The 25,451-nt window shown below is 34.2% G+C and overlaps 1 protein-coding gene across 1 annotated transcript in view; it reads left to right on the forward strand.

The window, feature by feature from the left end:
• Window positions 1–25,451, forward strand: part of plxna1a (plexin A1a) — a 275,583-nt gene that overhangs the window by 153,372 nt on the left and 96,760 nt on the right. Inside the window, exons 10-14 of the mRNA XM_073822714.1 lie at window positions 8,092–8,188; window positions 12,021–12,211; window positions 21,794–21,945; window positions 22,435–22,555; window positions 22,963–23,099. Coding sequence (XP_073678815.1) covers window positions 8,092–8,188; window positions 12,021–12,211; window positions 21,794–21,945; window positions 22,435–22,555; window positions 22,963–23,099 — 698 coding nt within the window. The remainder of the gene's footprint in view (window positions 1–8,091; window positions 8,189–12,020; window positions 12,212–21,793; window positions 21,946–22,434; window positions 22,556–22,962; window positions 23,100–25,451) is intronic.

Raw genomic sequence — 25,451 nt, forward strand, 5'->3', positions numbered from 1 at the left:
GATGTGACTTATTGACATAATTAATTTGTTTACCTTTTAGGGAAAAATAAATAAATATATAAAATGTATAAAAATATCAAGAATTTCAAGAATGGATTAATTTGAACAACATTTGAGTAATTTCTATAATGTGAATTATGACAATTAATTAGCTAAAAAATATATATAATATTATTATATTAATTATTATATTATTATATTATTGTTATATATATATATATATAAATAAATAAATACTATTATATATTAAACTATATAAAAATATTGTATATTATGATATATTATTGTTTATATATTTTATATTTTTATTATTATTTAGAACAAGAATGGATGAATTTGATAAATTCTAGTCATTTTTATGATGATGTCTAGCCATTTTTTGAAAATTTAGCTGGAAAATTTTCTAGTAACTTATGCCATGATTAATTTATTTACATTTATAAACATTTATAAAGTAAATAATAAATAAATAAATACAACTATTATATATTAAAATAGATATATAACAATTATATAGCAAAATATATTTTATTATATTATATTTTATTATATTGTATTATTGTTAATATTTTATATATTTATTATTATTTATAACAAAATGGATTCATTTGTTCTAAGTCATTTTTATGATGTGACTTCATAATTCATGCGTTTACCTTTCAGGTAAATAAATAAATACAAATATTAATATTAAAAATATAAATCTTATATCTAGTCATTTTTGTGATTTTATTTTCAGGAATATTACAAATTAATACAAAATATAGTATTTCTACAAGAAAAAAAAAAAAAAACAGCTGTCCTTTGAACTTTCTATCATACTTTCCAGAAAAATAATAAGCAGCGCAACTGTGTTCAACACTGATAATAATAATAAAATGTTATACAGTATATCATGTGACACTGAAGATGAATAATGGCTGCTGAAAATTCAGCTTTACGTCACAGGAATAAATTACATTTTAAAAAATCTTAAAATAGAAAACAGTTATTGTAAATTGTAATAATATTTAATAATATAATAAAATAAATCAATCATTGGTGTGCATGTTATTTTTTTAATGTTTAATGTTTTTTAAACATTTATCAAATTTGATCGACCCCAAATGTTTGAACATCAGTTCAGATGCGGCATTCATCTATTAAATGGCGAATGAGCGAACATACGAGGTGTTTCAGACACGGTGTAAGCATGAACGTGTCACTAGTGCTGTAATCCCTCTGATGCTTATGTCGTCTGATGCGCTTCGTGAGTTCGTCATGGCGAGATGTCATGATGGACACAAGCAAAGGCAATTTTCAGTTTTCCGTCCTCGCTTTCCACTGTGACAGCTACTCGGTTATAGTAGAAGTAAGTCTCTCGTCGTCGCACTGACACTTAAATCAGTGCTGCGCCAACCGATGTGGATATACCGGATATTGACTGCACTGTCAGAACAAACGGACCTGATTTCATCATTTGTAACATGACAGACAGGTAAAGTCATAAAGATCAGATTTGAGGGGGAAAAAATCTGATTTATGTGGCTTGTGAACAAAGACTGTCCTATGCTTGCTAGTCTACTCTTTAAAGCTTATTTTGTTGCACTAAACCAGTTTTTCTGTTTTTTTCAAAATTTTTATTATTGATGGATAATTCAGAATGCTTTTCGGAGTTTTGAAAGATAACAGATATAATATGTGGTCTTGTGCATTTTTGGTCTTTGAAAGCAATCCCACAGTAAAAGTGCTAACTTACAAGTGAATAAAACCTTAGAGAATAAGGTTTTGAAGCACACCTATGAAATAGACAAGAAATACATTTGATGGTAATTTCAGTGAGAATCATTCATAGGATACATAGGATGTGCTGTTTTTTTTTTTTTCTCATTCATTTTCTGAAAGCTGGTGTTATTATTTTCAACTGAATTTAAATTTAAATGGTTAAAAATATTTGTTGTTAATTGGAATAAAGCTGAAATAAAATATAAATATTAAATACACATAAATATTATCTGCCTTGTTAAATAACTGCAGTTGAATAAAATAAATCTAATAAAAAAAATAAGAATAAGAATGAATTAAAATGACAAAAGGCACATTTTTACTAAAATTCTAATTCAAATTACAAGTAAAAAAAATATATAATTCCAAATAATAGATATTGCAATAGTATATATATATATATATATATATATATATATATATAGTAAATAAATAACTGAAACGAAAAAAAAAAAAAAAATATATATATATATATGTATATATAATATAATATAATATAATATAATATAATATAAAAATATAATAAATATAATAATATAAAAAAATATAATAATATAAATATAAATATAAAAACTAAGACAATAATTCCAAATAATAAATATTGTAATAGTAGGCCAATACAAATAATACTAAAATAATACTGGTGAGAGAAAATAAATAAATAAATTACTAAAACGAACATTAACATTAAACCTGTTAAAATATAATTTCAAATAATAAATATTGTAATAGTATATAAATGATACTAAAAATAGAAAATAAATAAATAAATAAACAAACAAATAAATACATGCCTGACAAAAAAAATAAATGCTAAAACGAAACTTAAAATGAAAACTAATAAAATAATTCCAAATAATAAATATTGTAACACTGGTTAGAAAAATAAGTTGATAAATAAATGCCTGACAAAAAATTACTAAAAAGAAATGTAAAAATTTAAACTAAAAAAATAATTCCATACAACAAATATTGTAATGGTAGGCCTATATAAATAGTACTAAAATAATACCGGTGAGAGAAAATAAATAAATTAATAAATGACATAGAAATACTAAAACGAAAATTAAATTAAAGCTAAAAAAATTATTCCAAATAATAAATAATGTAATAGTTTATAAATAATACTAAAATAACACTGGTGAGAGAAAAATCAATCAATCAATAAATATTCAGTCCTTATTATTTGCATGGAAATTACATTCTACGTGATTTTTTTTTATTCCAAAAACATACAGGACTGGAATAACATAAGGGTGAGGGTCATTTTTGGATGAACTATTTATGTAACACATTAAACGAGAAGGTGGTGTTTCTGCACAAAAACTGTTTTAATGTTGCGTTAAATTGCATCAGCAGTTTTACACATTTGAAATGCACAAAAAACTGTCTTGACATGTATTTTGTATGTTCAAGTAGTCTTAAAAAAAAAAAAAAAAACCTACTTCAGCTTCAGTGGTCAACTATTATATATATATATGTGTGTGTGTGCACATGTGTGTATGTTGGAGACAGTTGAAGCCAAATGAGATGTGTCAGAAAGCAAATTGGAAATGCCAATTTCACTTACGTCCAGGCAACGCGCTTCACGTCTAAACTCCGCCACTTGTTTCATGTGTAAATTAATGGCTTCCGCTCTGTAATTTAGATTTTTGAGCTCTCCCACACACCCTCGATCTATTTCGCCCCATCTTCCTCCCCGTTTCCGTCTGGCTTCCTCTTTCCCTTGCGCTCCCCGACCCCTCCGCTCATCCAGAAATGGCCAGGCGCGCACAGACAAATCGCATTTCTCTCTGCGTGCAGGTTCTGAGTCAGTAGCTCTACTTGATGAGACGGTTTCTTATACTAGAAGCCCGTCCGTAAGTGTGCTGAATGTCTGCCGCTGTTTATCAGTGCTTGTAAGGAGTGTGTGTGTGAACGAGAGGGGCCGTAGAGAGGAGGCTGCTGTCAGGGTGGAGTGTTTTCACCTCCCCCCGTATTGATCTGACAGTCTCACAATTGCGTGATGAGAATCCTGACTTGTCTCTCCTTCGCTGTCCGTCTCACTCTGTTGCTCTCTCTCTCCGTTTTATCCGTCTCACTCTCTTTTTCTCTCTCAAGGATACGCACTTAAATGGCAAGATTTACATGGAGCGAGATAAGCCAGCATGTTTCATTCATTTGGTGCCATTTCAGCCGGGCTGAGCTCGAACTGTGCACCACAATGTGGTTTGCGTGCGTTTTTCTCAACGATCTTCATCCCGCCCCGGTTGCGTGTCAGTAAATCACTGATGCGCTGCGCAACAATACGGTCACGTCGAATTGGCGGGATGCGCACTTAAATGTATTTGTGGAGGATTTGTTTGTTGTTTTGTTCTTGTGTTGCAGGGTTTTATTTTAGGTCATTTTAGTGGATGGATAGATACTGTCGGATTCAAACACTCATGTCTTGCATGAGCATTATAGCTCAATATGTCGAGCAAGTGTATTTAGTGAACCATAGGTATCAAAAAATGCTGTGAGCCAAATTTAAAAGGATAGTTCACCCCAAAAATGAAAATTATTAGTTTTTTTTAGCATTTTGGGGTATTTGAGCCCATCCCAGCAATGATGTATGATTTTGAGATCTATCTTTTCACACTGAGGACAACTGAGGAACTCATATGCTACTATTACAGAAGGTTCAAACACTCACTGATGCTTCAGAAGGAAAAACAATGCATTAATAGCTGGGGGTGAAAACTTTTTGAATTTGAAGATCAGGGTAAATTTAACTTATTTTTTCTTCTGGGAAACATGTAACTATCTCATGTGGCTTCTGAAGGGCAGTACTAAATGAAAAAAATATGCTGTTTAGGCAAAATAAGAAAAGTCCATCTCCATTCTTTTTCAAAAGTTTTCACCCGCCGGCTCTTAATGCATGGTTTTTCCTTCTGGAGCATCAGTGACCGTTTGAACCTTCTGTAGTAGTTGCATATGAGTCCCTCAGTTGTCCTCAGTGTGAAAAGATGGATCTCAAAATCATATAATCATTGTTGGAAAGAGTTCAAATTCACAAAAAAGCTGGAAAACCGAAGAATTAGTGGGACCTGAAGGATTTTTCTGAAGAACAGCAGACAGTTTAACTGTTCAGGACAAACACTTGAACAACTATAGCTAAGCTTTTGAACGGGGTCATTTTTATAAATTCAATTATTATCTTCTCTTGTGGACTATACAGTATGTAAACATCTTTTATGTGAAATATCTTATTCAGATCAGTACTAAATAAACAATAACATACATTTTGGAGATGTAAACATTTGACCTCAAAAGCTGTATATTAAAAAATGTCCTGGCTCTTCCAAGCTTTATAATGCCAGTAAATGGCTGTTGAGATTTTGAAGACCAATAAAGTGCATCCATCCATCATAAAAAGTACTCCACTTGGCTCCAGGGAGTTAATAAAGGCCTTATGAAGCAAATCGATGCATTTGGGTAAAAAAAGTCCATATTTAAAATTTTAGAATCCGTCATTTCTAGCCTCCACTAACTCTCGTACATGCTTTTACGAGGATGACTTGAGGCATAGGCATAGTGTAAGTTCCGATGAGAATATGCCAGTCTCGTGAGAACCAGGTTTTATTTATATTGGCTTATTGGCTCTTGGCTTATATCGAAATCCTCCAACATTTTTCTTTACAAATCCTCATTTTGTACTTCTACTTAATGACCGATGTTTTGTTTTGCTCTCTCAACTTCTCTTCCGTGTTCGTCACTTCTCACCAGAGCTTGTGCTACGGTACGCCTACATTCTACGTCATCCATGGGCAATCAAAAGTTTGTGGAAACTAGAGATTACAGTTCATAATGATTTAAATATGGATATTTTTTATAGACAAACATATCACTTTGCGTCAAAAAACCTTTATTAACCCCCTGGAGCCATATGGAGCACTTTTTATGATGGGTGCATGCACTCTATTGGACTGCCATTATAAGGCTTGGAAGAGCCATGACATTTTTTAGAATAACTCTGTTAGTATTTGTCTGAAAGAAGAAAGTCAGCGCGTAGGGCATCTGGGTCCTGAAAAATCATCACAACAGGCTACTAGTATAAATAACAAATAAAATATGTCTAAAGCATGTTGATATACAAAAGCAATATAAAAGTAATATAGGCCTAGACCAAATTAGCCGAGAAAAGGTGAATCTGTGCGGCCCTCTCTCCAGTCTCCCTCTGGTGCCCCCCTTCCCTACCTCCCAGTGGTCTGTTTGATTATGCCTCAATGTCAAATTTGGCAGTGGCACTTTTGGCAGACACGAGACACCGACCTTAGACATGGCCTCAAAAAGGCACCAAGAGTCGGGGGCGGAAAAAAGAAAAAAGAAGAGACAGCGGGATGATACTCGCGCGTCGCTTGCAGGTAACACCGTGTCTACACCGGACGCGACAGTTGTCGCACCACGCCGCAACAGCTAAAGTCTGTCTACACTGGACGCAATAAAGCGACCGTTGCAAATCATTTAAACTTTGTGTGAGCACGTCATAAATAGAACGCGGCAGCAGATTACTGTCAGAGATTTGCCGTGTCGCGCCGCGCCTCCCCGCGCCGCATCCAGTGTAGACAGCATAATAGGTTCTAATGTATTTTGTCGCATCTCGCGTCCGGTGTAAACACGGTGTAAGACAATGTTTTAAATAAAAATGTTCGTTTTGTAGCCCTTGCGTGTGCATGTGTGTCTATGCTTATGCTAGGTATGCCCAAACGTAAGTAATTTCACAGACGAATTGTAGAAAAAATACCCAATGCTCAGTCGTGGTCGTCGGAGCAGCCAATTCATGCTTAGTTTGAGAAGAAAGGTGAGCAGCACACCTTAACAGTCTGAGCTGCTGCCAGCAGCAGGTAGGATTCATTTCGGGACAACACAGATGAATTATTACCCGAAGTTCATTAAAGTTATCACCGACAATCATTTGACTCTCAGACGTCGCGGTAAAAACAGTTCTACTTACATCGATATTTCACCCCTTCCCCAGTGATGATGATAATGGTGATAATGATAACCACCAAGCATTTGTGCTTAGGGCACCCAAATGGCTAGCGCCGACCCTGAAGAAAGTCATATACACCTAGGATGGCTTGAGAGTGAGTAAATCATTTTTGGATGAACTATCCCTTTAAACTCCAAATTCCTATCAACATTAGAGCAGAATGTGTCCAGCAATTGTTTTATGTTGACTATTTTTAGCTTTCTAGTAAAGGGAGAACAGGAAATTAGATGGCGAGAAGTGTGGGTAGTGGTATTGAGAAGTGCAGCAAGCCAAATTCAAACTCCCATTTACTCATGAACACTACAAGCTAAATGTGTCCAGCAATGTTTTTATGGCACTTTTGTTTTTAATAGAAAAAGAACAGAAAGTTATGCCTAGAAATAGTAACAGTTGGTTCAAGAACAAAAAAAAGTAAAAATAAAGACTGGTTTTACCACACAAGTACCACAGCTCAGTCTCACTTTTGTAGTTTTATTTTGGGCCATTTTGTCCTTTTAGCAGTTTTTTTTAATGTAAAGAAAACACTGAAATATAGCAAGAAGTGTTGTTAATAGTAATGGTGGTTTAAATCTGCGATTTTTGTTGTTGTTGTTTTAGACATTTTTGTCTCTTTAGTAGACAGAGAGCATGACATTACAACTAAAAATATAAATAATTGGTTCAGAAACAAAACACATTTCCTGTATTAGCTCTCAGATTTCTTTTTTTGTTTTGTTTTGTTTTATTTTGGACGAGTTTGTCTTTTTTAGTGGGTGGAAGCACAGTAGTGAGAGGGTAATGGGATTGAATAAGTCAAGGGCCTAATTCAAACTCATTTTTTCCACATTTTGGTGTTTTGAGTCTTTTTGTTATTTTTTGCTCTTTCTAGCGGATAAACTGTAGAGCAAGGACAGGAAGTGATGATAAGAAGTGTGAGTAATCGGATCTGAAAATGTTGCGAGCTGCAGCGGTTCGGCGTGTCATTTACTGGTTTTATTTTTTTGCCTTTTTGACTTTTATGGTGGGTAGAGACAGGAAATGATGGCGGTAAGCAGAAAAAATGAGATGGGAAAAACTGTGAATCATAATCAAACCCATTTCTCACATAAGCACCACAGATCAGTCTACAGTCTTTTTTGCAGGTTTTAAAATGCTTATAAAAAGCATCTATTGAAAATGTTTAAAAACACCTATTACCTGTGGTAAAACATAACCTTGCTTTATTTTAAAACAGGATTTCTGCTTGATGGTGGCTCATACTGTACTAAACACTAAGAAAACATCAAGTCTGAAGAACAGCATGAAACCAAATGTCTTTTTCTCTCTCTCTCCAGTATGACTATGAAGGAAATGACATCAGCGACCTGCCGGTGGACCTCTCAGTTGTGTGGAATGGGGATTTCGTCATTGACAACCCCTACAATATCCAAGGTAAAACTCAAATGATCCGTTCCTCTATACACTAGTAAGTCTTTTTGTATACTCACACCTCTCTCCAGTATTTCTGTGAAGACAAATTAGGGCCGTTTTATGCCTGGCTGCATGTCAGGCCTCACTGCTCTCCATACAGCTTATCTGCTCCTTCCTGAGCAGTGACTGCAGCTCGCTGCTGCTAAACAATAAGAAACCGTGTGAAACCCTCATTCGGAAAGAATGAAAAGGGAGGCAGCAGAGAAAGTGTGGTTTTGAGTTCAAACCTGACTCTCCAAATAACTCAAAATGACCTCTTTGGTCATTTTGGGTCAAGTCCAAGTCTATTTGCTGCTAATATTTCAAGTGTCAGGCTGGTAAGGAGCTATTTGGAGAGAGCGGTGAGTGAACAGTGACTCCAGTTGATCACCACACCTGGGCCAAATCAAGATCTCTGCACCTTGACTGATGGTGACATGTATTACGCTTTTCCGTTCTTCTTTTTCCCATCATTTTGCTGTCTGCGCAATATGAGAAATGCTACTTTCCAGATCCAATGTTTGTGTAATGTCCTGTCTGCTTAGATGCCATTATCTACTTGGTTTTTGAAGGTAACACAAATGGATGCTTCACTTTGGTGGAATGGAGTAGCTGACAGAAGTAAATTAATATATAAATTCACCAGTTTCTTTCATTTTATGAGAACATTTCTATACAGTACTGTTCAAAAGTTTTATCAAAAGTGACAGTAAAGATATTTAAAATATTCCAAAAAAAATAAGGTTTCTAAAATGTTATTTTGAACTTTCTGTTTATCAAAGAATCCTGTAAGGTTTATCATATCGTATCATAATGTATCGGAATAATGTATCAAATGTATCATAATATTGATAAAGATTTTTATGTATATACAATATATTATAAAACACTGCTTTTCAAAAGTTTGGGATCAGTAAGATTTTTTATACTTTTTAAAGAAGTATTTTCTGCTCATCAAAGCTGTGTTCATTAGATTAAAATACAAAAAAAACAGTAATATTGTAAAAACAAATTATTGCAATTTAAAAAATTTAAAATAGTGGTTTTCTATTTTAATATACTTTGAAAAATTATTTATGACTGCGATGCGAAGATGAATTTTCAGCATCAATAGTCTTCAGCGTCACATGATCCTTCAGAAATCATTCTGATATGCTGATTTATTATAAATTTTTATTTTTTTTTATTTTTTTTTTAATTTGTGATTTTAGGATTCTTTGAATAAAACCTTAGAAGAACAAATAAATAAAAAATAGAAATGTTTTGTAACAATATACCGTTCAAAGTTTGTGGTCAGTAAATTTTTACTTTCTTTTTTGTTTTGGAATACAAAAAATACTTTTATTCAGTAAGGATGTGTTAATTGATCAAAAGTGATAATAAAGACTTATTTTGTTAGAAAATATTTTTATTTTGAATAAATTCTGTTCTTTTAAACTTTTTATTCATCAAAGAATCCTAAAAAAAAGTATCACAGGTTCCAAAAAAATATTAAGCAGCACAACTTTTTCCTAACACTGGCAATACATTAATATAATAAATTTCATAATATTCTGTTTTTACTGCATTTTTGACCAAATAAATGCAGTTTTAGTGCGCATAATATACTACTATAACCCCAAACTTTTGAATGGTATATAGTAATAAAAAATACATTATCTTAAAAGGATGTCTGCACTGCAATAAATATTTTCTTAATTCAAACTATATTTTTTGAAAACTAGTCTGATGTGACTTTCAAACTATACAAACTTCCTTGTTTTCAGATTAGATATGTCTGGCCCATATTTCTCTCTTTCTCTCTTTCAGCACCGTCTTTATAGCACAATAAATTTATCCATCTTTGCCATGCTGCCAGCGAGAAAAAAAACTGCTTTGCCCTGCTGCAAAGTGGAAATGTTAATGTAATTAAATCATTCATTTGCTTCAGTTTAATTAGCGCAGCGCTACTTTTAAGCTTAGCCGTGGCTAATCAGATTAGCATGAGGCTGAGACGGATGCATACACTGTCTCCTTTGAAGTCCGGCGGCAGTCTTAAGACGCCCAGCCAACAGAACATTCACCAAGTCCCCTGAAGCTGCGGGAGCCCATGAAAAATCTGCCATCTTTCTTTTTACAATAGGAATTTAACATCTGTAATTCGCTAATTGTTAGGTGGAGCTGAGGTGATACCTTTGTTTCATAGATCATCCAGTTTTTAATAAAACTTTCTGTCAGTTTACAGTTAAAGGGAACTGGTTGGACATTTTAGAAAATAAAAATGTAGCATAATGTGTTTGTGCTCTTAATTTTAGTTTAGCAGTTTGGATTATTAGCATTAATAGTTGTTATTTATGTTGTTGAACTCATTTGTTCAACCTGAAGTACTCAAGTACAAGCATTGAGCTTCAAATAAAAAGGTACCATGGTACTTTTTGGACGTGTACCATAGTATTCTTTGATATACTTTGGAATACCAAAAAACTAGCCAGTCTGAGCATAGCTGGTTTAGTAGACCGGTTTTAAAGGGGTTTTGAACACTTTTTTTTAGCTAGTCAACCAGCTAAAACTAGTTTATACCAGCTACATCAGCCAGCCAGCAAAGGCTGGTTTTACACTACCAGTCAAAAGTTTTTGAACAGTAGGAATTTTAATGTTATTTAAAGAAATCTCTTCTGCTCACCAAGCCTGTGTTTATTTAATCCAAAGTACTGCAAAAACAGTGAAATTTTGAAATATTTTTACTATTTAAAATAACTATTTCCTATTTGAATTTATTTTAAAATATAATTTATTGTGATCTTGTGATTTTTTTTGATTTTTTTATTATTATTATCAATATTTAAAACAGTAGAGTACTTTTTTGCAGGTTTCTTTGAATAGAAAGATCCAAAGATCAGCATTCATCTGAAATAAAATGCTTTTGTAACATTATACACACTTGGAGTCAGTGTAATTGGGGGAAAATATAGAAATTAATACTTTTATTTTGCGAGGATGCTTTAAATTAATCAAAAAGGATGTTAAACACATTTATAATGTTACAAAGCATTTCTATTTTGGATAAATGCTGTTCTTTTGAACTTTCTATTACTCAAAGAAACCTGAAAATAATTCTACCCAGGTGATGTCAACATAATAATAATAATAATAATAATAATAATAATAATAATAATATTTTGAGCAGCAAATCAGAATATTAGAGTGATTTCTAAAGGATCATGTGACTGGATTAATGATGCTAAAAATTACATTTTAAAATATATTCAAATAGAAAACAGTTACTTTAAATAGTAAAAAATATTTCTAAATTGTACTGCTTTTGCTGTACTTTGGATCAAATAAATGCAGGCTTGGTGAGCAGAAGACACTTCTTTATTAAATCTTTATTTAAATCTTACTGTTTAAAAACTTTTGACTGGTAGTGTAGCTGCTTTTTTAATTTGCTCAAACTGTCATGTTGATATTGTATATTATTTGTTAATATTATATGTAAGACTTATAAGGCTTTACATATTTTTACTACAATAAATGTATGTATTTATTCTAACTGTAAGATGCAGGTGAATCACTGTAGCTCGCGCTCAAAACAGTGGCAACAGCAATATGAAAAAGTCACTGGTGTTTAAAAATAATCACATTTATTAAGTCTAATAATGACAATAAACACTTCTTTAGTCGAGTAATATAGTTTATTAGCTCAACTGTAGATGGTTTGTGGTTGCTAGGCAACTTAGCACATTAATATAAAATTCATCTGATGTGCGGTCGCAGGTTTTGTCCTCTGCTCTGCGCGCTTATTTATCCCTGTCTTTATCTCTCTGTCTCTCGGCAGCGCACCTGTACAAGTGTTACGCCATGCGGGACAGCTGTGGGATGTGTTTGAAAGCGGATCCTCGGTTCGACTGCGGCTGGTGCGTGCAGGAGAAGAAGTGTTCGCTGAGACAGGAGTGCGCTCCTCCAGAGAGCATCTGGATGCACCCCAGTGCAGGAAACAGTCGCTGCGCGCACCCCAAAATCAACAAGGTAGCACCCGTTCCCATTCTGTCACACCCCATTTAACACATTCAGTATTTACAAGGCTGTCAAATGCACTTTTTTATTGTGTGAGCGTTTAACAGGTGTTGTTTTTGCAGAGCAGTGTTGAGGGTTCTTCAAAGGCGCTTTGCATTTTATGTTTAGCAAAGAACTTATCAAGTTTTTTACATTTATAGGTTTTTAAAAAACATGTGTAATTGAAATTATGAAACACAGTTTAATAGCAATTTTTTACGTTTAACAAAATTAACATTTTTAGGGCCCTATGAAAACCTTTTTTTTTTCCAAATTCTGTTTTCTTTTTTTCTAAAAATTTTATCTTTAAATAACAAAATATATTACTCAAAAAGCATGTCTAATTAATTTAAATCATGAAACTTACATAATTTAAGAATATTTTTTTAAAGGTTTAACAAAAGTTAGGCTGATGATACACAGGGCAACTTTTTGAGCAATGTTGCTTGGACACTTTCCCATTGAGAATGGGTAACACATTTCTTCCTGTATAATTTAGATCAGTTGTGGGCCCTGTATCACACCTGGCTGCCTGTTCACGGCAACATTTGCCAAAGTTGCCCGGCAACATTGCTTAAAAAGTTGACCAGTGTATCATCAGCATAAATGTTTAAGGCCCTATGAAATCCATTGTATTTTTTTCCAAATTCCATTCTTTTCCTCTTTTTTTGACTCTGTTTTAATGGTTAAATTTTAAAAATATTAATCAAAAAGCATGTCTAATTAACTGAAATCATGAAACTTACACATTTTAACAGCAATTTATTAAAAGTTTAACAAAAAATCGTTTTTAAGGCCCTAAAGCTCAGTTTTATTTTTTTCCAAATTCCGTTTTTTTTCTAGACTCTGTTTTAATGGTTAAATTTTAAGAAATATTAATCAAAAAGCATGTCTAATTAACTGAAATCATGAAACTTACACAATTTAACAGCAATTTATTAAAAGTTTAACAAAAAAATTGTTTTTTAAGGCCCTAAAGCTCAGTTTTTTTTCTAGACTCTGTTTTAATGGTTAATTGGAAAAATATATATTAAAATAAATATTTAATGGTTAAATTAAAAAATATATTAATCAAAAAGCATGAATAATTAATTGAAATCATGAAACCTACAGAATTTAACAGCAATTTAGTAAAAAAAAAATTAAGGCTCTATGAAATCCGTTTTATTTTTTTCCAAATTCCGTTTTTTTTTTTCTAGACTCTGTTTTAATGGTTAAATTTTAAGAAATATTAATCAAAAAGCATGTCTAATTAACTGAAATCATGAAACTTACACAATTTAACAGCAATTTATTAATAGTTTAACAAAAAAAATGTTTTTTAAGGCCCTAAAGCTCAGGGTTCTTTTTATAGACTCTGTTTTAATGGTTAATTGGAAAAATATATATTAAAATAAATATTTAATGGTTAAATAAAAAAATATATTAATCAAAAAGCATGTCTAATTAATTGAAATCATGAAACCTACAGAATTTAACAGCAATTTAGTAAAAAAAAATTTAAGGCTCTATGAAATCCGTTTTATTTTTTTCCAAATTCCTTTTTTTTTTTTTTTTTTTTTTTTTCTAGACTTTGTGTTAATGGTTAAACTAAAAGAAACAAAAATAATAATAATCAAAAAGCATGTCTAATTAATTAAAATTATGAAACATAATTTAAAAGCAGTTAAAAGTTTAACTTTTTTTAAGGCCCTATGGAATCATAAATCTTTTTTTTCTGTAATTCAGTTTTATTTGACCAGATTCTGTGTTTTCCATTCATTTTCTGAATTCCATTTTAATGGTTTCATTACATTTTCAAAAGCATGTCTAATAAATGGATATTATATAAAAAAGAATTTATTATTATTTTATTTATTTATTTATTTGACATTTTTCTGGTAAATCAATTTTGGTAAATAATTTTTCTGGTGAAATTTTTTTTAAAAATGTTTTACTAATAATTTTGTTATTAATAATAGTATTATTATTACACCAAGTAATATATTTCTGTCACAATTTCTTTAAGTTAAACCAACATTTTTTTTCATGGGTTGCTGTGAAGAGTTGCTTTAAGTTATATGACGATAGTACAATGCTCTGTAAAAACTATAAAAAATAAACTGTAAAATGCTGGATTCATATTTAAATAGTATTTTATTGGTATAATATTCACAGATAATTGCATTTTTGATTTAAGTGTACTGACCTACTTTTGATTACTTCATCCAAAATTTGGCAAATTCTGTGACATTCCACGTTATGCACATTCCAGTTTTATGACTGGATTCCGTGATTCCGTCCGCGTTTTCCACATTGCGGAAATTATAAGTCCCAAACTTTTGAACGGTACTGTAAATTCTCACAGAAAGGTTAATAAGTTGTTTTTCTGTTCATAGAAGCCATACATTTACTTCCTGTATGCAAACAATGGTGTACTACTTCTCATAACACAGACGCCGTTCATCTAAGAAAAGAAACAATAGACCTCCATCTTGCATTTTTTACAGCGGCCGTGCCAAACAAATCTCTCGCTGTGCTTTTATTGGCGTGCAGCGGTGTATTGATGCTAATATACTGCAGTGTGCCAGTGCTGGCAGCTGGCAGTCTGAGAGACAGCGGTGTCTCTCAGTAAGATTAGCCCCTGATACTGGGTAATTGCCAGTGGCACAGTTGATAATCCGTTAGCTCATGCCTGTCTCTCTGCTTACTTATCGCTCTATAACCAGAGCTGAAAGCTTGAATGAAGGGAGAAACAGAAAAGGAAGAGGTAGAGACAAAGAAAGCGAATGGCATATGCTTGTTTTCAGTTCATATTGAATCAGCTGAGCAGTTTGAACCACAAAGTCTTACGACAGCTTCATGTGAAGAACAAAGTAAATTTAAGTCGGTATTGACAGATTTTTCTCTTCACAGTAGCTTTCAAATCAGATATTTGTTGCCGTTAGACGTATTTGTGATCAAAAATGTTGACGTTGTGAAAGGCACTGCATTTAATGTGTTCAAACCAACATAACATAGGCTGTACTTTGTTCACAGACTCATTTTTGGGCATTCATAGTACAGATCTGATGTTATTAGAGCGAATACAGAAAGGTCCAAAATAAACACTCGCCAAATGTGAGTAAAATTGCCTTTGGTGAGTAAATAAAAGGGAGTTGGTAGCCAGTTGGCCCAGAATTAGGCACTGTAGCAATAAATGCCTTAATTCAAATTTTAAGAATGATAATTTGAAATTTAGCAATGCAAAACAAACCGTCTACTAAATAGTCAGTGGGGATGATTATCATCATTAGTTTGCTACCTATGAATTTTATTCTCTCTGAATTTCATGTCCATGTGAAAATATTAGTGATATTTTAATTATTTTTTGTGACCCTGGTGTCTTAAGTAGCACAGGCATATTTGTAGCAATAGCCAAAAATACATTGTATGCACATTCTTTTATGCCAAAAATCATTAGGATATTAAGTAAAGATCATGTTCTATGAAGATTTTCCTGTTTCCTACCGTAAATATATCAAAACTTAATTTTTGATTAGTAATATGCAATGCAATTTCATTTGGAATTTTTTTTCCCCACATTTTTTTGCAACGTACATCAATGGAAAGCTTATTTATTCAGCTTTCAGATGATGCATAAATATCAATTTCAGGTTTTGTGGTCCAGGGTCACATTTAAATGCTATTATAGTTTTTATTAACATCTTGATTTAGCTTTTTGTTGTTTTGTCTTTAATTTGTTTAATTTTTAGTAAGAATACACTTATTTTATACTAATTTTTGTGCTTTTAAAAACTTTTTTTTTAGTTTTAGTAATTTAGTTAGTTATTTTAGTAATTAAATTTTTAAATGTTGTCCTGAAAACTAACTGAAATGTGTTTTTGTCAGTTTTTCAGCAAATTTCTTTGTTCTTTTTTTTTTTTTTTTTTTTGCAATTAACGGTAACCTTTTACAATAAGATGTATGCATATGTATATGTATATGTATAGATAAATACAGCAAAAACATTTATTGTCCCAGGATAGAGCATTAACTTACTTTCCATATAATGTTTTAACACAAGCCATATGTGACCCTGGACCACAAAACCAGTCATTAAGGTACATTTTCTGAAATTGAAATTTATACAAAGGGCTTTCCATTGATATATGGTTTTTAGGCCAGGATACAGCTACTTAAAAAATGTTGGAATCTGGAGGTGCAAAAAAATCTAAGTATTGAGAAAATCACCTTTAAAGTTGTCCAAATGAATCCTTAGGAGAACCTAATCAAAAATTAAGTTTTGATATATCTACGGTAGGAAATTTACAAAACATCTTTAAGGAACATGATCTTTACTTAATATCCTAATGATTTGAGGCATTAAAGAAAATTTTATGATTTTGACCCATACAATGTATTTTTGCCTATTGCTACAAATATACCTGTGCTACTTAAGACTAGTTTTGTGGTCCAAGGTCACATATATTTTATTATTTTCTTGCAGTCTGTCCGTTCCTACCACACTTATTCCCTCGCTCCTCTCCTCCGTTCACGTCAGAATCGTGTGACTTAGTATATTAGCTGGTGGATAAGCTTCTAATTTCATTTGGAATAGAGTATTTAAACTGGGATTTTCTGTCTCCGTCTGTGTCTCCTCAGAGAGACCCCTGGGTATGAGTAGTAATTGAATTTGCTTTATGTCTGTCCTATTGTCTGCTGTTTTGCGTCTCAGTTAAAGCTGTCTGCTGATGTCAGAGTTGTGCTTTTTTAGTCTAAGTGACGTAGAAGTTTATATCACCTGGAGGGAGCAAGCCATTAGCATTCCCATCCATTTCAATAGCAGTAAGCACTGAAGTGCTTTGAAACACGCAGCTTTATTTTGTGTGTTCATGTAATTTCAACTGAAACGAGAAGATATCAAACAGCCCCGCCCCCTTTTTTAAATAGCCAATAGTGTTTTCCTCAAAAAAACATCATTTCTTTATGACTGAAGAAAAAAAAAACATGAACATCTTGGATGACAAGGGGGTGAGTATATTATCTGTAAAATTTAGTTATGGGAGGTAACTAATCCTTTACGTTTTGCAACATGCTAAGTAGAGAAACCCTGGCAATCACGGTAAAAAAAAGTAATTCGTAAACTTCTCAGCTCTAGTTTTTCCCAAAATGCACCTCTTCGGCATCAATATCGCATTAACTTGCTCAGAGTGTAGATTTTCTCCATTTCTAATTACAGCAGAGGAAAGCGCACCTAACCGGGGGCAACAGCAAGGTTTCTTATAGCAAAACATCCTGTCTTTATCTGGGATTTTCTCTCACATACTGTACACACCCTTATCACACCTCTGTCAACAGTAAGCAGCTCTGATAAGCTTTGACACTGAAATATGTAAAGTATACATGTTGTTCTGCGTTGTTTCTCATGCAGCGAGATGAAGTCAGACAGGCGGCATGCCTTTGATTGGATGATTTGTTTAGCGTTCTCCTCGTGTAGGTAACAAATGAAAATAGTCATAAGCCTCACGTTCCTTTAGGGAGCCGGACTTCTGCTGCCGCCCATCCAAGTCTGGCCCTGATTGGATGCCACCAAGCTACATGCAAAACAACCCCTCTGAAACCAATTACAGACTGCGTTTCCCTCCTTGTTTCGTTATGCTGTATTCTTTATTGGCATCGCTCTGTACAAAAAGCCAATTTTTGACTCTATGGTCTATACGAGGCTCTAAGATTGGCTTGGGGGGAGAGGGATTTGAGAACATATGCTACAAACTAGCAATATTGGATGGGAAAATAGTGAAAAAAGGAAGCAAATTAGGGCCCCGGAAAGCTACATAACTGAAGCGACAGATATGGTAGAACTTTGATGCGTTTTTCCATTCTTCAGCAGATTGGTGGAGGCTCTATAAATAGGAGGTTTTCTGGGTGAAATCCCAAGTGATGCTGTTGTACCCGTAAGCAAAGACACTTAACCTCAATTACATCAGGAAGCGTGCAGCCATAGATGTACGGAAAAGGGGGTGCCAGACAGAGCTGTGTTGCGTGTCTGGCTGAATAGTGCGAGTAGTGGAATTTGAGTGCAATTTGTCGCCAACTGTTTTTTGAAAGAGTTTACCCATGCTGCGTTTCTGTGTTTGCCAAAGGATGAAAAACCACCTTGCTGATGAAGATCAAGGAAAGACAGACAAACGCAACATCAGGAAAGCGTTAAGCCTCATGTGCCGTGCAGGTGGTTTGTGGGCGGATGGGATCTGGAAGACTGGGGTTTTGAGACGCCCCAATCTGCCCCTGTTCTTTTCCCCCGCCATCTTTTTCGAGTCCTCCCACTCTCCTTCCATTGTCGTCCTCCCACCTATTGGCGGAGGCTTGGGGATAAGCGACACACAAACAGTAATAATCTCACAACTGGAAACCGGCAGGAGGCTTGGTGCATTCTGGTGCACTTTAATCTCAGTAATTGCATATATTTTTTGAAATGTATCGTTACCCTGAGCTGATAATGAAGGGAGATTTACTTAACTGTGTATAATTTAACAAGGTCCTGGGGGAGAACGTGTGTGTATATTAGTGTTCTCCCACTTGTGTTGGAAGATATTATTTTTATCTATCATTTGGCTCTAAGGCTGATTTAATTAGAAACGTATAAATTGTTTTTTTGAACATAATAAAAGACATCTAATGTGGGTTAATTTTAGTGTAATCCCGAGCGACAGGCTTCAGTCCAAATTCTGGGATTTTCAGGTCACGACTACTGTATTACAGTACATGCTCTATTAAAGGGTTAGTTCACCCAAAAATGAAAATTAGCCCATTATTTACTTACCCTCCAGGCATTCTGGGTGTATATTAGTTCCTTCTTTCAGACGAATCCAATTGGAGTTATATTAAAAATTATACTGGCACTTCCAAGCTTTAGAATGGCAATAGGTAGGTGTTTCTCTTCAGTCCAAAACAAGTCCAATAAAGTGCATCCATCCATAATAAATAGTGCCTCATACGGCTCCGGGGGGTGAATAAAGGCCTCCTGTAGCGAATCAATGTGTTTTTGTAAGAAAAATATCCATATCTAAAACGTAATAATCACTTTAATCTAGCTTGCGCCAAATGGTTGTACATGGTAGCATGCACCAGTGAGAAGTGATAAATGCGAACACGCCTTGGAGAAACCGAAACCAAAACAAAACAACGGTCACAAATTAAAAGTACAAAATGAGGATTTGTAAAGGAAAATGTTGGAGGATTTCAATATAAACCAAGAGGAGACTGGTTTTTCTTTGCTGAAGTAATGAAACTTAGTCTTACGTCATCCACCTGGAGCTGCCTCCTTGTACAGCTGTTAGCGTAAGATAGATTAAAGTGATTATTATGTTTTAAATATGAAAAAGAAATTTCCAAAAATGCATTAATTCGCTACAGGAGTCCTTTATTCACCCCCTGGAGCCGTGTGAGGCACTTTTGATTATGGATGGATGCACTTTATTGGACTTGTTTTGGACTGATAAAGAGAAACGCCCACTTATTGTCATTCCTAAGCTTGGAAGTGCAATATAATTTTTAATATAACTCTGATTGCACTCGTCTAAAAGAAGGAAGTCATATACACCCAGGATGCCTGGAGGGTGAGTAAATAATGGGCTAATTTTCATTTTTGGGTGAGCTAACCCTTCAATAAACCTTGCTTCACAGCATGTCGTGGTGACTTTACATTGCAATCTAAGGCATTATAACTGGACTGACCAGTTAAAGTCTGCTTCAAATTGCAGCTTATTTTGATCAATACGTGAAGCAACCAGCCTGTGCTGTTTCTGGTATTTGGCGAATCTAGTGAATTGTTTTTTTTTTTTTTTTTCTCAAAAGTGCTCATTGTATCAATACTCCCTGCCATGTTTCAGGCATAAGGAAGTTCCGTGTAGTCAGCCAAGCCAATCTGAGTTGGCCAGCTCTTGCCAGTTTTGTATGCAACAGGTTTGTACGCCATTCAGAACTGAATTGAAAATGCCTCTTACATCCAACTTTGAATTCAAGAATGTGGAATTAAAATTAAGTGATTTAAAAAAAAAAAAAGGATGGTTGGTTGGTACTGCTAATAATAGATATGTACACAGTACATGTACAATTTGTACAATTTTTTTATTATTTGGTTTGCTGTTTTATAGTCAGTTCAATCTACTTTTATTTATTTATTTATTTTTTTTAATTTATTTATGCACCAAAGTAAAAAAAAAAAAACATGTCACCTCCTAGTCAGTAAAATCCACTACTTTATTTTATTTTATTTTATTTATTGCACCAAAGTAAAAAACCTGCCAATTTAAAAGGAATGATAATCGATGGTTGGTAATACTAATAATAGATATGTACATAGATAACCAATATTTTTTTTTTATTTGGTTTGCTGTTTTATAGTCAGTTCAATCTACTTTTATTTTATTATTTATTTAATTTAATTTAATTTTATTTAATTTTATTTTATTTATTGCACCAAAGTAAAAAAAAAAAACTGCCACTTCCTCATCAGTTAAATGTACTGCTTTATTTTATTTTATTTTTTCATTTTTTTACAAACATGTCACTTCCCAGTCAGTTAAATCTACTTTTTCTTTAATTTTATTTTATGCACCAAAGTACAAAACATGTCACTTCCCAGAAAACTGTTGAATTTCTCTAAATTTCAGTTAGTGAATTCCTTTTCCTGCCATTCCAGTTTAAATTCAGCTTCGACTTCCTGTGTTGTGTGGCTAGTTCAATTCAGATTTCAACAGTGAGTTGAAAGGGAGATAAATTTTCAGTTGTCAGTGATGCTGAGGCACTACCAAAATCAAAATCAGAATTTCATTGCAAGTGTTCTAATTTCATACTTGTTGAATGTAAGGTTTGCTACGCTACGTAATTTTCCACATAGGGGTCTCCCAGGGCTCTATTCCAGGCCCCCAGCCATTGTGGCAGCGATGCAGCCGAGGCCCAGCTCCAGGTTTCTGTGGAGACCTTGTGGTCGGGAGATCAGGCGTACAGAGTACCTGTAATTACCTCATGATGGCTGTTATGGGGTGCCATCCTGCTGTTACCACTGCACATCATTCACCATATTTGTTTTGTCATGCCACACCTGTCCTCGTTACGGAGAATAATCCGGCTAAATAAATCACATTATCCTACTGCCTTGCGCCATGCGGCTCTGAAGCGTGGATCCGGGAGCCTGGGTAATAAGTTTCAATTAGAGGATGGATGGAGGGGGGCTTGGAGGGAGGTGTCTCGCCAAGCCCAGCATTAGGGGCTTCTGCTCCCCTGCGCCGAGGGGTGATTTGTCTCCATTAAAATGCAAGGCGTCTGAGTTTGTGTTGGAACTGCGAGGCTATAAGGAGCTACAGGATTTCAATGCCAAGACCTGTCCACTGACCAGAGGTCCATTATATGCTCTACAAATATCAGAATTGAAAAAAAAAGTCCAGACTATCTTTGTTTTTCTACATTTCCTGATCCTGTTCTCTGCTCTTCTGCCCATCATAGCAAAATGTGGTTTGTTGTATTATGGTCAGTTAAATCTCCAGCTCCATCTCCAATCAAACTAATGTCTCTATTCTCCTCATTTTACAGCTGCTTCCTGAGACCGGACCACGGCAAGGCGGAACCAGACTTACCATCACTGGAGAGAACCTGGGTCTGCAGTTTAGAGACATTATGACAGGCGTTCGGCTGGGAAAAGTACCCTGTGTTCCCATTGAAGAGGAGTATGTTAGTGCGGAAAGGTGGGTAAAACGTATTTTTTTAGCTTTAATATGCCCATAGACCTTAGTCAGTCCATGAATCTGCTTTAAAACAAAAGTGTGATCTCTCGCAGCCTTGTTTTCATCCACATAAAATTCAATAAGGTCTAACCTGACTATGGTCTATAATACTCATACTTTCACGGTATAATACAGTATCTTAGTACATTTTAGTTCTGTTGACCGATTATTCATTCAACATAAGTGTCTAGTAGTTCCATTTAACACATTTTATCACATCTAGAATCCTTTTAGTGCAGAAATCAGTGTAGAAAATGCATGCAAAAGTCTGCAGATTCCATCTGGGCCGACTAATAAATCAGACACAGATTAATTATAGTAATAATATTTACTTGTGCTGTGTCATATAAATCCTTCCATTCACCTTCGTCCCCCAGAGGCCTTTGGTAACTTAGCGGTGCTGTTAATCACAGACCCTAAAGAGGATTCCGACGTTTTTCTTTTCTGCAGGATTGTGTGTTTGCTGAATGACGCCACAGGATACCGTGTGCAGGAAGCCCAGGTGGAGGTGTGCGTGAGAGACTGCCTGGCGGACTACAGAGCCCTCTCACCTAGGGCTTTCACCTTTGTGGTGAGTGTTTAAGAGTCTGGAGACACTTAATCCTACAGATACATTCAGATCTGCCTGTCTTTTGTATCATTTAAATGCAAATTGGATGCATGTAATTCTATACTTGTGTATTTTTTTTTTCTTCAAGAAGTTCTTTTATTTAGTACAGCTGCATTAAATTGACAAAAGATTTCTATTTCAAGTAATGCTGTTCTCTTGAACTTTCTATTCATCAGTTTTGCCATTACAGAAATAAATTGCATTTTAAAAACAGATGGATGAGTTAATAATAACAGTTGAAAAACTGTTATTGAATGACGTTCTATTTGAATAGAGTTTGTGGCCTTATTACTTTTTACTTATAATGTGTGAAATAAGATGACAATAGCAAACAATGTGCTTCTTCAATATGTAATTTTCTTCCTTAGACACCGTACTTCACACGTGTTCAGCCCGCTCAGGGACCTCTTTCAGGAGGAACCAGAATCACTATTGAAGGAAACCATCTCAACGCTGGGAGCTCTGTTGCGGTCAACATTGGGCGGCACCAATGTCACTTTAAAAAGTAATGCTTTTCTTTATCTTCTGTTTATCTGTTTGTTGGTGCCATTGTTTAGCAGTTTTTCCAGTACTGAGAATGAAACTCTGAATTGTGAGATACAAGCTTGCAATTGTGAGATAGAAGTGTAAAGAAAAACAGAATTTTGTGATGGAAAATCAGAATTTTGAGAGGAAAAATAAAAATTGCTACATTTAAACTTGGAATTCTGAGGAAAAATATCAGAATTGTGAGAATCTGAACTCTGAAAAATTACGAGTGTTTAAATTTTGAGGTAAAAAGTCAAAATTGCAATATGTAAACAATTACAAGTGTGTAGTTGGAAATTCTGAGGGGAAAAAGGCAAAATTGCAAGATGTAAACTCAACTCTGACCATATAACTGTAAATTTTGAGGAAAAAGGGCAAAATTGCAAGATGTGAACACAATTACGAGTGTATAATTGGAAATTCTGACGGAAAAAAGTAAAATTGCAAAATGTAAACCCAATTACAAGGGTATAACTGGAAATTCTGAGGGAAAAAAGTCAAAGTTGCAAGATGTAAACTCACAGTTGCAGGTTTAAATTTTACACTTACAAGTGTATAATTGGAAGCTGAGAAAAAAGTTTAAATGTCAGGATGTAAACTCACAAAAGTTTCTAACTGGAAATTCTGAGGAAAAGGGTCAAAATTGCAAGATGTAAACAATTAAAAGTGTGGAATTCTTAAAAAAAAAAAAGTATCAGAATTATGAAATACTGATTTAATTGCAAGGAAAAAGTCTGAACTGTGAGGAAATCATAACAGAAACAAGCTTCCGTAGTTTAATAAGGAGGCAAAAGCCCCAAACTATGAAAAAAAGCATATTGTTGTCTGTTTGGCTGCCCTTCTGTCTGTCTTGTTATCGTTTTATCCCTCCATCTGTCTGGCTTTCCTTCTAACTTTGTGTTTCTGTCTGTCATATAGTTTCTGTTTGTTTGTTTGACTGTTTTATATGTTCCATAGGCTCTGTGCCAGTCGTTTTGATGGTTAGTCTGTTGGCTATTTTGGTATAGCATTTGCCAACGTACAGTCTCCGCTCGCTTGTTAATGTGGTCCTTTTTTTCTCTCGCTCTCTCTGCTTATTCGTCTGCCAAGTTGTCTCCCTCTGTCTTTATCTGTATCCTTCCAAAAAGCTGTCTTCCGGCTTCTCACCTTAGCACGTCCACCTGTCATTCCGTCAGTCAAAACGCACAGGCCTGTTTTTTTTTTTCCTTTACCCCTCGGCGTGTATCTACAGCATAAAGAGACACTTTGAAGGCAAGAACATCAGCCACGTTATGGCACAGGCGGTCCCGGACGATTGTGCACTTCCGTTTGTGGACAGGGACAGTGAATGAGTGTTCCTGCCGTCCGCCTGTCTATCTGTAGCACCAGACCGCTCTGCATTGCAGCAGAGAATAAAAACATTGTCTCGCTGCCAAGTCTCAGACATGAGAGAGGGAGAGAATGAGGATTACCGTGGTTCTCGCTGACTGAGACGTCAGCCACACCTGGTCTCAGAGCCAGGGTTCACTTCAGAGAGAAAGTCCACTTCCTGTTAACCCATTGTGCAAGGGTGTTAAAGGGATAGTTCACTCAAAAATGAAAGTTCTCACATTGTTCCTAACCAATATGATTTTATTTCTCCTGTGGGACATAAAAGATGTTTTGAAGATTGTTAGCAGAGCGTGTGTTACGTGAATGAGTATGAATGGATTTCGAAGTAGATGCATGTGCCAAAAAAGCGACAATTAAAGAAAATTTTCATCTGAAAATTTAAAATTGGTCATCTACCCATCTAAATCTATATGACACAAAAGGAGAAGTAATGGAAAATTCTAAGGGAAAAGTCAAAATTTTAAGATGTAAACTCAAAATTATACTTTTATAGCGGGAAATTCTAAGGAAAAATTCCAAGATGTAAACACACAATTACAATATAGTGGGAAATTCTGAGGAAAAAAGTCAAAATTGAAAGATGTGAACTTACAATTACAACATAGCGGGAAATTCTGAGGAAAAAAGTCAAAATTGAAAGATGTGAACTCACAATTAAAATATAGCGGGAAATCCTCAGGATAAAAGTCAAAATTGAAAGATGTAAACTCACAATTAAAATATAGCGGGAAATTCTGAGAAAAAAAAGTCAAAATGGAAAGATGTCAACTCACGAGTTTATAATGAGAAATTCTGAGGAAAAAAGTAAAAATTACAAGATGTAAACTCACAATTACGAGTTTATAACTGGAAATTCTGAGGAAAAAAGTACAAATTACAAGATGTAAACTTACAATTATGAGTTTATAACGGGAAATTCTGAGCAAAAAAGTCAAAATTGTAAGATGTAAACACAATT

This window comes from Garra rufa, chromosome 18, assembly GCF_049309525.1.
Source record: "Garra rufa chromosome 18, GarRuf1.0, whole genome shotgun sequence".
NCBI lineage: Eukaryota > Metazoa > Chordata > Actinopteri > Cypriniformes > Cyprinidae > Garra > Garra rufa.